This window comes from Phocoena sinus, chromosome X, assembly GCF_008692025.1.
Source record: "Phocoena sinus isolate mPhoSin1 chromosome X, mPhoSin1.pri, whole genome shotgun sequence".
NCBI lineage: Eukaryota > Metazoa > Chordata > Mammalia > Artiodactyla > Phocoenidae > Phocoena > Phocoena sinus.
Window position 1 is genome coordinate 12,548,395 of NC_045784.1, and position 17,562 is coordinate 12,565,956.

At 44.0% G+C, this 17,562-nt stretch overlaps 2 protein-coding genes across 2 annotated transcripts in view; both read right to left on the minus strand.

Annotated features, from left to right (window-relative positions):
* Window positions 1–16,260, minus strand: part of VEGFD (vascular endothelial growth factor D) — a 36,408-nt gene extending 20,148 nt beyond the window's left edge. The window contains exon 1 of the mRNA XM_032620579.1: window positions 16,171–16,260. Coding sequence (XP_032476470.1) covers window positions 16,171–16,260 — 90 coding nt within the window. The remainder of the gene's footprint in view (window positions 1–16,170) is intronic.
* An 837-nt stretch (window positions 16,261–17,097) lies between these two features.
* The window catches only part of PIR (pirin), a 110,786-nt gene continuing 110,321 nt past the window's right edge, over window positions 17,098–17,562 (minus strand). Inside the window, 1 exon segment of the mRNA XM_032620580.1 lies at window positions 17,098–17,397. Coding sequence (XP_032476471.1) covers window positions 17,285–17,397 — 113 coding nt within the window. The 3' untranslated portion in view covers window positions 17,098–17,284.

Sequence of the window (17,562 nt, forward strand, 5' to 3'; positions counted from 1 at the left end):
CTGTGGGGCTTCCCTGGTGGCGCAGTGGTTGAGAGTCCGCCTGCTGATGCAGGGGACACGGGTTTGGGACGCGGGTTCGTGCCCCTGTCCAGGAGGATCCCACATGCCGCAGAGCGGCTGGGCCCGTGAGCCATGGGCGCTGAGCCTGCACGTCCGGAGCCTGTGCTCCGCAGCGGGAGAGGCCGTGGCAGTGAGAGGCCTGCGTACTGCAAAAAAAAAAAAAAAGGTCTGTGGTTGCGTCCCCTGACACTCAGGGCCCTGGGTCCAGAATCTTACTGAGTGTTTATGACTCAGGGATCAGCTCAGTTCAAGCCCTGCCTCGTCCTCTGGCTCATGTTAAGCAGTTTCATAGAAGACACGGCTCCAGGCAGCCAAGAGCAGTAACTGTTCCTCTTTCATGGATCTGCTGGATTGCACTCATGGAGCCCATTACCCACTGGAACTGAACTTTGGTGGCCTCCACCTTCCAGAAGAGTCCATCAGTTCTGCAGCTTCAGCCTCATGGTTTTTTTAAAAATTTATTTTTCTTGAGATACAGATGACAGCGTGGTATAGGTTTAAGGTATACATGTTGATTTCTTCAGCTTCATGTTTTTGGTACCATTTCTGCAAACGTTTGCCATTTGCAGATGTTTACCATTCTGTGATCAATTTTACATTTTATCGATCATTGCTACGGACTATAAACCATCTCAAAACATGAATGTAGAAGGTCATCTTGCTTGGAAGTCCAGATGTGAATGTGATTGTGTGTGTCTGCATGTTTTAATAAAGGTGGGAAAATCCTGAACATGTTTATGACCTGAGGGAAAGAACCAACAGAGAGGAAGAAACGGAACATATGCATGAGAAAGCAGGGACCTAGAGGGGTTGGTGTGACGTAAGTTCCAGAGATAGGTGGACAGAAGATGAATGAATGAGAGGGTCTGAAAGAGGAGGCTCATAGAGATGACGTGGGTCTGTAGATCGCAGGACTGCTTGGGACCTATGATTTCTCACTTCTTTAAGAAGTTGGAATCAAGGCAATTTTCTGGGAGCAAGGGCTGGAGGAAGCTTGAAGAGCACAGATAGGGTCTGGGGAATAGGCACTGAATCTCAGGAGTGTGCCACAGCTGCTTCACCTAAGGAGTCCGGGGATGAAATTGAATAACTGCCGATCTCTCCAGTGACTCAAATTCAATGATGTGCCAACAAGGCTCGTTTTTCAACAGTTTCTCTTTTCATGATTATTCATTCCCTCTTTTAACTGGACGCCACAACTACTTCATATTCAATCCACTCTGCGAAATAAAATTTTGTTACAACACTGCTTCCCCATCAAAATAATGAAAACAATCAAATAGCTTTTTATATGTTTTAAAAATTGTACTCTACTGAGAGGATTTTTATTTATTGAGGCAAATCCATAAATACGGAATGCTAAGGCTTCATAGCTCTTACAGGTTTCAATTCAATCTGAGAAATATTTTTACACTATCCAACCATGAGAGCGCAGAGGGAAATAAACCTCTGGATTGAATTTAAGCCATTGAATGGCTCATACGACTTACCTCATCATAAAAAATGAAGTGTTTACTCAAGTACAAGTTATTTAAGCACACTTTAAGCCTCATAATTTAAAACCTAGTTTGAAATAACTGAGAAATTGCAGACAGTTTATTTTGCTCTTACAAGTGGAGGTACTGAAAATTCGGAATAAGCAGAGACCTGACAACCAATTCATCCCAGGGGTGGGCGTATGTTTACAAAGGGTCAAGAATAGCTGTTTGTTTCCAAGAGGCTTTCTGCACTAGTTGATTTCTGTATAATTAACTTTATCTACTCGAGCAAGACGAACACTAAAATTAGAAAGCGTAAGTATAGGCCCCAGTCCATATTTAAACCATGGATTTCAACGGTTTTAACTACCAAACGTTTGCCAAGTAAGTTGCTCCTAATTTCTTCCTATATTCTAATGGAAGTGCTAAGCAAAACTAAAATAATTAGAAAGCACTCAGCAAAAGGAAGTGAGGCAGGTTACCAGATCTCTGCTTTTCGTTACAGCAACATCTTTTTATGTGTCTGTGGTAATGAATCCAAGACTGTTAGTAATTTCCCTCCTAAATAACAAACCATTCTCTGACGTCTTGACTACCACAAGGCAGTTTCCAAATTGTGAGGCTGAAGGTCTTTGTAACAAGATTTTACCATTATTTCAATGCATACTGCTTCCTGCGGTACAGAATGGAGGGTATCCACTTTCTCTTTTGTTAATTTCTAAGTTCACATGGTGTTCTCCCCGAGGAAGCGTGAGCATCTCCATAGCTCAGGCCCAGAGAGTCATCTACACCAAGTGTGACTAAGATATTTGGAAAGGTATGGTGGCTGGGTTTGGAGGAGGAATTTGCAAGTATCCACGCTGTGGGGGAATCAAAGGCCTTCTGTACTCCTAATAATTTGAGCTCTCAATTTCCATGCCCTCTTCCTCCAAAAAATATCTAGTCAAGGAACATATTCAAAGAGTGAACAAAGGCATAATTTGGGGATATCAAGGAGCCTCACTGAAGAAAACAGCAGGAGGTTGACTTTGGTGGCGGCACAGAGCAGGTTTGAGAGTGGGAGGGCTGACAAATAAGACTTGGAAAAGAGGTTGGTGCAGTGACGTACCACTCGACATCCACTAGGATGGCCACAGTCAAGAAGACAACACCAAGTGTTGATGGGACTGTGAAATGGTGCTGTCACTTTGGCAAAGAGTTCAGCAGTTCTTTAAAAAGTTAAACATAAACTCACCAAACAGTCAACCGATTCCACTCCTAAGGATTACCCGAGACAGAAAATCGATCATTGGCTGCCCGGGGCTGGGAGTGGGAATGAAGGTTAATTGTAAAAGGGCACAACGGATCTTATACGGAAGACGGCTGCACCACTCAGTAGGTTTACTAAACACCACTGAATTTTACTTCCAACAGGTGAATGGGCAAATTTTACAGTATGTAACTTGTATGTGACAATGTAGTTGTTTAAAACAAAAAAGAGGAAGGATTGGAAGCTTAAAGGCCAGGCTACTTATTCCGGAGGCAATGGAAAATATCAGCGAGTTGAACAATGGGATGTCACTGGATACCCATTTCATTGGTTTGCTCTTTTGTTCATTTCTTCTTTTTTAAAAAAATTATTTATTTTTGGCTGAGTTGGGGCTTCTTTGCTGCGCGCAGGCTTCCTCTAGTTGCGGCGAGCGGGGGCTACTCTTCGTTACGGCTTCTCATTGTGGTGGCTCCTCTTGTTGTGGAGCACAGGCTCTAGGCACGCGGGCTCAGTAGTTGTGGCGTGTGGGCTTAGCTGCTCCACGGCATGTGGGATCTTCCTGGACCAGGGCCCGAACCCGTGTCCCCTGCACTGGCAGGTGGATTCTTAACCACTGCGCCACCAGGGAAGCCCTGTTCATTTCTTCTTGCTTTGGCCTTAGTCCGTGCTGTTCCCTCTGCTGGGAATGCCCTCTACTCTGTCTAGCTAAACCTTTCTCAGCCAAGTGTTACCTGCGTAGGGAAGCCTCCCCCACTACTCCCACCCTTGCCTAGGTCTGATCTGTCAGTCACATGGATTCCGAGCTCCCCACCCTTCTCCCCAGCACTTACCACGGCTGACGCTAATGAATTATTTGTGTCATTACTTACTTAATGCTTGTCTTCCCCACTGGGTCGTTCAGGACCACTGGAGTAGTAATGATGTGTTTTATTCAGATAGCAGTAGTAAGAGCTATGAACTAGGAGGTTGGGATTATTAATATATACACACTACTATATATAAAATAGATAACCAACAAGGACCTACTGTATAGCACAGGGAACTCTACTCAATATTTTGTAATAACCTATAAAGGAAAAGAATTTTAAAAAGAATATATATATACATAGGGACTTCCCTGGTGGTCCAGTAGCTAAGGCTCCAGGCTCCCAATGCAGGGGGCCCAGGTTTGATCCCTGGTCAGGGAACTAGATGCCACAGGCCACAAACAAGAGTTCGCACACCACAGCTAAAAGATTCCGCACGCCGCGATGAAGATCCTGTGTGCTGCAACCAAGACCCGCTGCAGCCAAACGAATAAATAAGTAAATAAATATTTTAAAATAAGTAAATAATTTAAAGAAAGAATATATATACACATATATGTATATATATAACTGGATCACTTCGCTGTACACCTGAAACTAACACATTATAAATCAACTCTACTTAAATTAAAAAAATAGTAAGAGCTAAATATTTATTAAATGTAAGAATAAATAGATTCATCAAATGCTATAGAAAATTTAACCCTGAGATTATTCACTTATTCAAACTGCATCACTTATTTTTCAAGGATCTTCCTCTGAGTATCCTCCTTCCAGGTCCAAATCAAATGCCACTTTTTGCATGAAGCTTTCTATGACGTCCCTAACTTAGACTATATTTTTAATGAGCACATTGCAGTTCCCTTACTATACTGTGATCTCCTTGAGGGTAGATCCTCCTACAGGGTCAGGCTCAGCTTTTTATATAATAAGTACTTAATGCATATCTGAAGAAGGAATTTATGAGTAATAAATATACTACATACACGCATTTGAAAAAGAGTGATCAGGGTCAGGTTTGTGTGGTCTGTTCAATCTTTTGTATAGAGCGATGCTTCTCAAAACTTTCTGTGCATACCAATCACCTGGCAATCTTGCCAGGATGCAGATTCTGATGGAGTAGGTTTGGGGTGAGACCTGGGATGGTGCATTTTTAACAAGCACCCAGGTGATGGTGATACTGCTGGTTGGCTGGCCACACTCTGAGAAGGGTTTGTAGCAGAGGTTCTCAACCTTCGCCTCACCTTGAACCTGCCTGGGAAGAAGCCTCACAGAGACACTGATGCTTGGATCCCATCCTCAGAGATTCTCATTTTCTGGTTCTGGGCTACAGCTTTGCCATGAGGATTGTGAAAAACTTCGTAAGTGGTTGCCAGCCTTAGGAGAAGCTGGGTGAGAGACATACAGGCTATGCTCTCCGCTTGCTTTGCAACTTTTCTGTAAATCTAAAATTACTTCAAAATAAAAAGTTTCTTTAAAAAATCTATATACACTACCAAACGTAAGGTAGGTAGCTAGTGGGAAGCAGCCTCATAGCACAGGGAGATCAGCTCGGTGCTTTGTGACCACCTAGAGGAGTGGGATAGTGAGGGTGGGAGGGAGGGAGAAGCCAGAGGGAAGAGCTATGGGAACATATGTATATGTATAACTGATTCACTTTGTTATAAAGCAGAAACTAACACACCATTGTAAAGCAATTATACTCCAATAAAGATGTAAAAAAAAATCTTTCCAAGTGATTTGAATGAGAAACACTCATCTTGGGAATGGTGCATGCTGGTTTAAGTTCAAAGGCCGCGGTGAGTGCCTGAGCCCCGTACAAGCCCACTGAGTGGGGAATAAATGGTAGATGTAAGCTGAGAAACAGTCTTATTCTTTAAAACCCTCTGAGTTATACCGTGGATTCAAAACACTTGGATGAGTATCTTGCTGAACTGGATTTTCTAAGCCTTTTCTTAACTCAAGTCACCGGACTGACTGTTTGTGGCCCACTTCCCAATCTGTATGACTTTTTCAAGATTGAAGACCAACAAAACTGTTTTCCAGGCTAAACAGCACGAGGAGAGCAGCTGCCTCATGTGAGACCATCCTAGATGACAGGAAAAAAATTCCCAAGGAGCCAAAACAACCCACTTCTCCCAAACAGAATTAAAAATAATAGGTACTGCTTTAACTTACTGGGACTTAATTGGGAATAGTAAATTCTAATCCTTTCACATGGCAGTCTAGAAAATATGTGAAGGCACACAGAAATGAGGACATAAACATGATGCCAAGGGGAAGGGGCGTGGCTTAGGAGTACAAGGCTGAGATCCATCCTGCCTCTGAGCTGTTACAAGTTATGAGTTGCAAAAAGCTGTTCTTGGGTCATTCAAGTCCTTTGCCCTTAAGAATCCTCCTGTTCTAGATATGAAAAAGGAGACCAGCTTTGCAAAATTCCCCACTGGACCTCTCGAGAACTGTGGGTCGATGTTTCCAAGCCTTTCAAAACTGATGATTCTATTCTGTCAAACTGCTGGCAACGTGTCTTCAGGAAGTTTAGTGATAAGGGGGTGGGGAAGAGAATTTGTGTATCTGGAAGATCCAGAAGCTTCGGAGTGTGCTGTGGACGGAACACATTTCACACAACGTTCCCTAGGTTTGCTTAGGGATTTACAAGTGTTGCCTGGGGAACCAGTCCTTTGATTACTGCGCCCTGGAGTTCAGGAAACCAGTCAGCAATTTGTTTCCCTTTGCAGTGGGTCTAGGGAGTGGATCATGTTGCAAGACAAATAATTCCATGCTCCCTCTACCTCTTAGCAACTTCTGTTTCACTGGAAATGCACTTTGCATTTCATCTTTAGCTGGATGTTTAAGGCTGAGCCCAAACCACCAACTTTTCCCTGGTTTGGGATCCAAGTTGTACCGCCACATTCCCAGCTGTCCACAGATACCGTTCCCCCACCCCTGCTTCCCCTTTCTCACTCTCCCACCTGTCAAGGAACCCGCGCAGGCCGTCTTAGACTCGCGAAGCCAAACTGAAGTTTTGTGCCTTTGCCTCTTGTAACTCTCAAGTGGAAATTACATCCCCTGAAAGGAAGCTTTGCCCGATACTGGAAACCACTCTGTGGTCTGGACAGACGGCTGATTGGCGCGGGAAGAGCACGGATGAGAATTGTCCAAAACTGGTTTTGAATGGTAGAGCATTCTGGGAAATGTGCTGGTAGTTTCTTATAAAGTTCAACAGACGCTCACCATGTGACCCAGCAGTCCCACTTCTGAGAGTTTACCCTTGATAAGCAAGGACTTAGGTTCACTCGAAAACCTTGACGTGAATGTTTCTATCAATACTAGCTTTCTTCGTAAGAACTAAAAACCTGGAAACTGTCGCGTCGTTCAATATATGAATGGTTGCTTAGGCAAACCGTGCCACGTCCATCCCATGGAATACAACTCAGCCGTAAAAAGGAATGAATGGCTGGCATGCACAGCAACTTGGGTGGATCTCAAAGGCATAGGGAGTGAAAGAAGCCAATCTCAAAAGGTTACTGACTGTATGATTCCATTAATAACATTCTCGAAAAACCAGAAAGATAGTGATGGAGAACAGAGCAGAGGTTGCCAGAGGCTGGGAGGAGGGTGTGACTATAAATGGGCAGCATAAAGGAATGTTTTTTCTGTATCCTGATAATGGTGGTGGTTACAGAAATCTCTGTGCTAAAATTCACAGAACTGCACATCAAATGGGAAAAATGATAATTTTACCGTATAGTACCTTTAAAAAAATAAAGTAAGCTGGCTTTGAATCCAGGCACTGCTCCCTTTTAGCTATTTGACTGTGGGCCAATTATTTAATTTCCTTAAGCCATGGTTTCCTCATTTCAGAAGGCAATGCTAACAATACCTCATAGAGCTGCTGTGGAGATGACCCAAGGTCATACATGGGAACGGGTCAGATATAGGGGAGGCATTCAATAATGTTCATTTCCTTTCTTTCCTCTCTCAGGGGTGGGGCATCTGGTCCTGGGTTGGGGTTTAGAGGTGCTTTATGGCTTTGATTTCCCTTAGCAACCAGAAAGGTGAGTTTGAAAAGAGCAAGATAGGACACCTCCAAGCACAGTAAATAAACGTTAACGAGAAAACCTTTTCCAGGGTAAATCAAGGACAAACTTGCTCTTTTTCTTCTTCTTCTTTTTTTTAACATTTCCTGGAGGTATTTTCAGATGAAAGGCCAATTTTAAAGTGTCTACCCAAGCTTTACACACGTCTTTATAGGTGGGTGAGGGAAAACCACCCACTTCTTCAACCTTTGTGTTTTGTCATTAGGGTCCAGCCATCCCCAGAACAGATGGTACCTAATAGTATGGGCCGTACCAACTGAGGGCAGGGAGGAGAACACACGTTGCTGATAATGACTCACATGGAGCCAACCGAGGGCCTGGTCCTACTGCTCTGAAATCCAGAAACCTGGCCATCTGGGGGGCCCTCACACTATCAGTGGCTCTTTTACTCAGGCAGTTCTATGTTTAAATGGGTATATATGAGAAACTCAGCGTGCTGAGTTCATCTTAAGACTAAGGAAAGGAATTAGAGATGCAGAGAAAGTGTGTGTGTGTGTGTGTGTGTGTGCACAGCTGTCTGGGTATTTTAAGGGGATACTAGACGGCTAGGATGTCTGGGACCTCCACATGCTCTAATTTGATGAATATTGTGGGTGGGTTTCTCCCCAGCCAAATTGTCTAGCATGTGGGGAGAGGTCTATGCCTGCCTTTACATGTTTTAAATCCGTGCTCCACTCAAATGCCTCTGCTCCCGTCGGATGCATCTATGCTTAGGAAATGTGGGGACAGATGAGTGCGGAATGGGCTCGGGCAGCAAAACTCTAAAAGGATGCTCTGAATAACTCCAGGAGAATATATTCCTAAGGTCTGTTACAGTCTTTTTTAAAAAATTTGTTTATTCTTATTTTTATTTATTTTTCGCTGTGTTGGGTCTTTGTTGCTGCGTGCGGGCTTGCTCACGGGCTCAAGAGCGCAGGCTCAGTAGTTGTGCCGCATGGGATTAGCTGCTCCACGGCATGTGGGATCTTCCTGGACCAGGGCTTGAACCCGTGTCTCCTGCATTGGCAGGCGGACTCTCAACCACTGCGCCACCAGGGAAGTAAGCCTCTGTTACAGTCTCTTTAACACTGATCTCAAAGATCAAGGGCCCAACATCTAAGGAAACCATCCAAAGCCTTTATGGTAATTAGGATATTGTTAAAAACAATTCCACCGCCTCCATGCCTCCACCCAGTCCTCTCCCTGCCCAAGACAGGAGTGTATTTCTCAGCCCCAATGATGTTGGGCCACGTGGCCTGCTTTGACCAATGGGATATTATGACATGATGCAAGCAGAGGACTGAAATGTATTTATGACCGCACAGCCCTCCTACGTTTCCACCATCACCGTAAGCACCTGCCCCTGCTGGCTCACTGATCCGAGGCAGATGAGAGGCATGTGGAGCAGACCCAGACTCAACCTATGGCTCCAGCCTTGACCCTCTGCCCTCCAGCTGACCAACAGGAACGTCAGTAAAAATAGGTTATCGATGTTTTGAGCCACTGAAATTTGGACTGGATTGTCATACTGCATTATTGCTGTAATAGTTAACTGCTACAGCCCTATCTCAGCCTAAGCGTAACACAATCCATTGGGTGGACAGAGGATCTTTATGCCAAACCTCATTCTCTTTTTTACAAGGCAACCCTGCCATGCCACTGGCAGTCAGCCCAGAATGCCCGTTTTCACCTTTCTTCCTAAAGATGCAGTGGTCCCATGCCAGCAACCACTGCTCTCCTCTCCCTCACCCATAACCACTGCATTGTCTAAGATGCGCAATGATCCCCAGTCTTGCTGTGAGAATATCGTTATGAACCAAGTTATGAGCTGTTCTTTTCGGAGGATCCCTTATATAGGATGAACTCAGGGTATTCCTTCAATCAAAATCACACTCTTCCTAACTCCCTCCAGAATGGAACAGTAAGTAACAACAAAACCTTTGCCATAGCAACATTCGACACATGTCATTTTCTTTCTCCAGAAATTATTTTAGGCAAACCTAGATTTCAGGAAAGCAATACTTTTCTCAAAGATGTGAGTGGTATAATTATTTAGATGACAATGAAAGACAAAAAAGAGACTCATTGGGCTTCCCTGGTGGCGCAGAAGTTGAGAATCCGCCTGCCGATGCAGGGGACACGGCTTCATGCCCCGGTCCGGGAAGATCCCACATGCCGCGGAGCGGCTGGACCCGTGAGCCATGGCCGCTGAGCCTGTGCGTCCGGAGCCTGTGCTCCGCAACAGGAGAGGACACAACAGTGAGAGGCCCGCGTACCGCAAAAAAAAAAAAAAAAAAAAAAAAAAGAGACTCATTAAAATTTTCATTATTACTTAAAGTTTCAGGCATTAAAATTATCCTTCTCACAGGGCAAGCTGAGCTCCTCGGCTGCTGGTAAGATATGCAAATAACTGAGACATCTTTATTTTATAAACATGTCATTTCCACTCACGTGCCCGGCACACGGTGGACATTCCACAAATGTTCACTGAACTGAATGTACAGCTTTCCTTTTCCCAAGAAAAAGGAGCCTCCTGAGCAGCAGAAAGAAACCCGAATGTCTTCCTTCCATGATTCTACCCCAGTGTCCAACCACAGTCACCTCCCATCTCAATGGTGAGTTGAGAAACATTTAGAAGTGACCAAAGTTGCGTATAGTATAGTCATTAATACTATTCACCAGAGTTCAAGCCTTCTACCTTCCGAGCACATGGTAGGCTTGCACTTCCTGGCCCCTGGTGGTTGGATGGGGCAGGGGGTGAAGGGGCTGTGACCGGAAGTGATGTGTGTCACTTCCAGGCCAGAGAATTTAACTGCCAGGGTGAGGCTCTCCAGGGCTTTCCTTCCCTCTGTCATGGTGACTAATGGCATTCAAGAAGGGGATGCCCAGCCAGCTTCATCCTGATGTGGAGCTCACCCTGGACAAACCAGGAGGGTCACGTGGTACAGGCAACAACTACCCCTTCTGTTGTTTAGGAGCCACCAAGAGATATGGAGTTTGTCTGTTACCCGTTACAGCAGATCCTGGCCTAGCCTGACTGATTGAGCATCTGCCCAGAGTACTTTGCCATAATTTACCACATCTTCACAAACCACGTGGCGTAGGATGAAAACACAGCACTTCTCAAGGATCTCAAAGATGAAGGAAGTCATCCAGCTGTCCAAGTTTTATCCGTATCTGCTGTGTGGCCAGATGCTGCTTTGCCATCTCTTTCTGTGACCACCAAGCTGGAAAAATGGGCTAAGGTGACTTCCTTCTATAACTAGCTCCTAGAAGTAAACACCTTCTAGGATAGCTCATGGCTGAAAAAATACTGCAGGATTCTTTGATACCTCCAGCCAAATCCTCTCTAATCTCCACAGGAAAATAGCACAGGGTGAATACACTGCCTGGGTATCTCAAAGCCTAGATGCCTAGTCCATCAATCAGTAACGAATACTTTTTTAGTATCCATTCTATTCCACCTTTGCACTAGGTGACTGGGAAGCTGAAGTAAACAATGAAAATCCCCGTCCTCAAAAACCTTTCATGCTGGTGGACTGTGACAAAGCAATAAACCTATACACAAGCAAATAAAAAATGTCAGGTACTGATACGTCCCATGAATAGGATAAAACAGTGTAATGATACAGATCAGGGTTGGCCAGCTCTGACCTGTGGGCCAAATCCAGCCTGCGGCCTCTTTTTATACGGCCTGTGGGCCAAGAAATCCTTCCTACAATTTTAAATGGTTGCAACAAATGGAAAGAAGCCTATTTCGTGATGCATGAAAATGATGCACAATTGAAATTTCAGTGTGCATGAGGTTTTCCTGGAACGCAGCCACACTCTACGTGATCTGCCCCGGCTATTTCTCCAACCTCCGGAAGCACAGCTCTGGCCTCCGCTCTCCCTACTGCAGCCACACTGGCCCCTCCGCACGGCCACTGCACGAAGTGGCCTCCGCTTCCCTCACTTCCTCCAGGGCTCTGCACAAAGGAAACGGAATCAGACGGGTCCCCCGCACCCATCCCTCTGTGTCTCCGCCCCCTTCTTGATCCTCTTCGTGGCACTTTTCACCCGCCACACGTGGAATATGAGTTCCATGAGGGCTGAAACACTGCCTTATTTCCTGCTGCATTCGACACAGTACGTGCTCAATAAATAAGCAAATGAATTGTCAGATGTTGGGAAGTTCTAAGGAGAGGCAAGGGAGAGCCTTTAGGAACAGGACATCACAACCGGTCAAGACTTTCATGAGGCACGGGGGCCTCAGAGAGGCTTTGCTTTATAATGTCCTAGTATCTTGGTAGAGACTATAAGATCTAGTGGTAAGACAGAGAGAAAAGAGGACTTCTGGACTTCCCTGGTGGCGCAGTGATTAAGAATCCGCCTGCCAAGGCAGGGGACACAGGTTCGAACCTTGGTCCGGGAAGATCCCACATGCCGCGGAGCAACTAAGCCCACACACCACAACTACTGAGCCTGCGCTCTAGAGCCCACGAGCCACAACTACTGAAGCTTGCACGCCTACAGCCTGCGCTCCACAACAAGAGAAGCCACCGCACCGCAGTGAAAAGTAGCCCCCGCTCGCCACAACCAGAGAAAGCCCACGCACAGCAACGAAGACCCAACACGGCCAAAAATAAATTAATTAAATAAATAAATTGGTATAAATTTTTAAAAAGGGGACTTCCCACCATACAAGCAACCTAAGAAGAAAACAGGGAGATTGGGATTGACATGTACACACTGCTATATTTAAAATAGATAACCAACAAGGACCTACTGTATAGCACAGGGAACTCTATTCAATATTATGTAATGACCTAAATGGGAAAAGAATCTGAAAAAGAATAGATATATGGATACGTATAACTGAATCACTTTGCTGTACACCTGAAACTAACACAGCATTGTTAATCACCTATTCTCCAATATAAAATACAAAGTTAAAAAAAAAAAGAAATGTCTCATCTCACCTCGTCTCAATCACTTTCCCAATTGTGGATAGTTTCCCACCCTCGCTGTTAATCTCAAGTGCTGGGAAAGAGCTGAGCTTAGAAAGGTGCTCAGGGACAATTTACTGTCACTTGTGTCCCTCTTCCTCTACTACCTCTAGGCCACTGTGGTAATGATAAAGGTGACTGGGAGTTCCAGATCGTCCTACGTTACATCCTACATGGAAGCATCCGTGTGTCCAAATACTGCATTTTCATTCCATAAATTGTCTTTACAAGACTGTCCGAAGAGCAGTTCCTTAACGAAACTCGCTCAACATACAGCTTTAATGTGATCTTTTTTCTAGAGCTTTTAGGGGTCTAAAGGCTAATCCGCCAAGTCCAAATCAGGTGGTTGTTTTTTTTGGCCACACCATGCGGCCTGTGGGATCCTAGTTCCCTGACCAGGGAGTGAACCTGGGCCTTGGGCAGTGAGAGCGTGGAGTCCTAACCACTGGACTTCCAGGGAATTCCCCAAATCAGGGGTTGTAAATTAAAAAATAAGTCATACAAGGAAGTAGTATATTCAAGCTATAAGATACAGAGGGTCCTACTGTATCCTGAATAGCAATAATAGGCTAAAGTGATATAAAAGCTTCAACCACCAGTTAAGGATAGAAAAGATCTGTGTACAGAAGCATGTAATGCAACACATTTACCTATAAGGTCATAAATGAAGAAGAAATTAATGGAAAACATTTCAAATGTATTTTGTGCCAAGGACCGTAGGGAGAGCAGTGGGGCCGGGTCTGCTTCCTGGAATTAAATATGGAAGGTGCATCTTAGTCCTTGTTATTCAATTCCCTTTAGAGACAATTTCAGGAGAAGGCAAGTGACACAAAGGTTATGAAGTCTCGTGAGCCATGTGGCTTCTCACGGTACTTAGAGGTGTCCCACATTCCTGTGGATCTTGGATTTATTCCAGTCTCAGGCCGAGTTTGAACGACTCCACCACTCAGCAACAGTCTTCCACCACTGAAGTGATGAAAGAGGGGGCTGAAAGGTCGTATGGGGAAGGAGGAGACAAATTCCGTCAGAGAAGAGTGGGGCAAGCCTACCAGGACCCGGAATTAATCCTTCGTCACTCTCCTGGCATGTGTGCATCAGTGACTTTGAAGAGATTTATGGCAATGGCTTCCCCTAGTGACTTAAGGGGGTGCCAAGATTCCTGGTGACAAACAATGCTTATCAAATACACCAGAAACAGTGCTGGTCAGAAGGTCGATGTGAATGACAGGACAGTGAGGTTGCAGGTATTTATTTATCAAACGCCCAGAATGTCTACACTATTGTACTCAGGGCTGTCACATACAGACGTGAGACTATGTGGATGGAGCATCCTAAAGTTGTGCAGTGCACGCTCTGTGCAACTGTATATGATTACCCCAACATATATAAACGCTGGAGAAAACAGACACAGAAATAAATCCCATATCTAGGTGGTTAATCTGATTATACTAGTGAGCCAGAAAGAGGCACTGGGTTAATCTTATTTCTAGAAGAAAACACGTTCTGCTTAGATGATTGAAAAACTTAGCAGCTAAACAGTACGCACAGTAGATTTGAGTTGAGATTTTCCAACAGATTTATCTCAGTTCACAAATTCCATGCACTACTGACCCCAGACAGCTGTCCTAAGTACAGCTGGCAAGACTAATGAAATCAGGATGCCTTACACTCAAATGGCTTTGAGAGCAATTCTGCAGGGTATTGGTAGCCTTTTGCATGGTTACTGCAGAAAATAAAATGTTCACAGACTTGTGTAACTGTACTAGAGGCACTGCTAGTCTAAGCTGAAAAAATAGGAGGATGTTCAAGGCTAGAAAGTGACCACTGTGGGGGAAGGGCAACCTCGCGATAGAATTGGCATCATTGCCATCCTTTTGGGAAAAGAGGTGGTTAGAAGAGGGGAGGGTGGGGAGAAGAACACGCTCACGGACCTACCACCAAGGAGGACCCTGGACACTCTTACAATAAATGAAACATTTTTATCTCAAAATGCACAAAATACATTCATATCCCAGTGTCCAAACCATTACCATCTTGAATATGCTTTCATACTCAATTTTGATTTAAACAAGAAGAGCATTAAGAAACACATATCTTCTTGGATTTTTCTCTTAAGAGAAAGTTACGGGGGAAAAGGAAATGTATAATAACCAATATGATATACCTCCTTAGCCCTCACCACCCACTCGTATCTACGCCCGAACTTCTGTTTAACTGTACGCACGTCTTTCCTTCGCATCGGAAAGATTTAATTGAGCCAGGGCTTGGGTGGACTTAAAGACAGCTGAACAGCCTGAAAAGCCTTACTTACTTCAAACAAGTCTGATTTTTTTTTCTCCTGTCCCCTAGGCTCAAAATGAGATTCCCTTTTACCTGCGATCTGGCACTGAGATCCCACATCCAGCCTGGTGGCAATGAAGTGGAGCTGAACGACGGTGATCTCTCTCGTGTCCGTTTGGAATTTAGAAAGTTAGAAAGGTGTCGCTTGTTGGGCAAGGTGACTCTCTACCCCTAACACAGAGTTCAACCTTCGCAGAAATACTGTATCTCTTTCTGTAGTGTAAGTACATCTGTGCTTTATACATGAGTAAGACGTTTTCACCCCCAAGGACCAATTTTCCCCTGTTGGGGGCGATATCACCCTTGTTGAAAATGCATTTCCTAATGACAGCTACAAAAACTCAAGTCCACTTTGATTGCTCACGGCCAGAAATTCCAAAATCAATAATGATTTAGCACCACTTCAGTCAAAACAATTATATCTGAATCATTTTCAAAATCAAAAGCTGAGAAAAACAGTACAGTCTATGAAATACAATAAAATTGGGCGAAATAGTGCTCAGACAGTAACATCCCAGTTAATCTTTTTTCATTACTCTCAATTCATTGGGCTCTATCTGACGCTTGCTCATAGAATCAAAGATTTGATTATGGTTGAGTGTTACACACGTTTCAAAAAGCAAAGGACCAAAACGACTTCAGAGAAAAGACTTTTCTAGATGGTGGCAATGGGTAATTTGGAAAACCAGATAGAAAACATCTGTAGAAAGCATGGCAGTTTTCAGTTCCCAGAAGAAATTAACTAACTCAACTAGCTCACAGATGACCTGAAAAGAAACAGCCCCCAAAGTTATCTGTGTCGTAAAAACAAGTCAATGCTTCATGAGAAAATCACTGTGGTACAGCAGAAAGTAACACAACCTTGTAAATCAATTTGTTTCAAATAAAAAAAAAAATCACTGTGCTATCTGCATATACAGTTGAGGGGAAACTTTCATGTCCTATTACAACTCCAAAAGCCCCCACCCCCAGCGTTTTCAAAAACTCATGGCAAGAATCTTAGTAAGCCTAAGAAACAGAATACTCATTAACAAGTACAGAATATATCCTGCCCACTACGAGGAGTGTTATGCATTTTTATATTGTCTCAAAAATAGTGGCGGCAAAGAAAGATCCTCTGTATAAGCCAACTTAAAAATTTGCATCACATGAAAAATTGAGCTCACCTACCTTCACTGGTCCATGTTCATAACTGGAGCTCTGCACCAACTGCAGAGAAGACATCATGAAAATATTCACCACTGCCCACTGTCTGTACATTTTGAATATTCTAATATCCACTGATTACCAAGCAGTTGACCTCAGGCAGCTAGAGCAAACTGGTTCAAAAGGCATATTCTCCAGAAGGAAAGTTCGAAACCCCAGGAGTTCACAGGGGAAAACAAATAATCAGTTGTGATCAAAATCAATTAGTCAAGGTACGTTTCTGCACAATCTTATGGGGGGGAGAGAACTGAAAAAACGTTTAAATGTTTGTACGCTCCAAAAATAATCAGGAAGTGGATATGTCTTCTACTTGAAATGAGAAAGCCTCTAAGTCCACCTCATTTCCAGCAAACCAAAAAAAAAAAATCTTCCCCCCCTGTGCCCCAGGTTTGAGTTGTTTTAGAAGGAGGTGGTTTGGCCACCAATGTTTGCAGCTACAGGAGGCTGGGACCCAGTTGTGGATTCAAACTTTTTTCACAACCCTCATGGAAGCTTGCAGGAGCATGTGTCTTAAATCTGACACACATTTTGGCAGAAAAAGCAGGGAAGTCTTGGCCGTAATCCTGTCGTGTCCCTACCAATAGCAGGGCAGTTTTGAAAACTGACTGAAACGCTCAGAACTGCTGTTACTTTACCCACGGAGATAACCTGTAACATGAAACCCCAGCACATAGGCATCGAAACTGCGTTGCTCAGAAAGAGACCTCAGATGCTCACGCACCTCCATCAGTGACACACAGAAAGTAATCAAATGTGCTTTAAAAAACACACAGGCACAAAGACGACAAAATGTCCACATGCCCATGAAAAGGAAAACACAGACAAAATAATTTTTTTAACAGAAGTAACTTAGATTGAAATGAAGAACACTGATTTTTAAAGAAGCAACAATTAGGTTTATTTGCTTGGGCCAGGAACTATCTCACAGACGTTGCTATAGAAAACATGTCATCACTTGAGTGTGAAATTCTTTAGAAGCACTGGCGAAGTCAGCTTTGGAAACTGGATGCACTGAACGGGTGGACGCCACAAAGGGCAAAATTCTAGAAGGCAGCCAGACCTGCCCTTGCGCTTGTCACTAGTTTCCAATCCTTGATTTCCAGGTTTTGGCTCTTTCAAAGCCGTTTTTCGCATTTCTGAAATCAAGAACGGCCTAAGAAATCTCTTCATCTGTGTTCATCACAAATGGACCTAGAGCAGAAAGAGACATTCAGAAAGTTCTGGGTGACGAGAATATTTTCTTCTACCACGAAAATGGTATGCATTTCTGTAGCTCTTAATTTGAGACAAACTCAGGCATATCTGAACAGCAGAAGGTTATTTTTGCAGCGTCCAATCTCCGAGGACTGTAATACA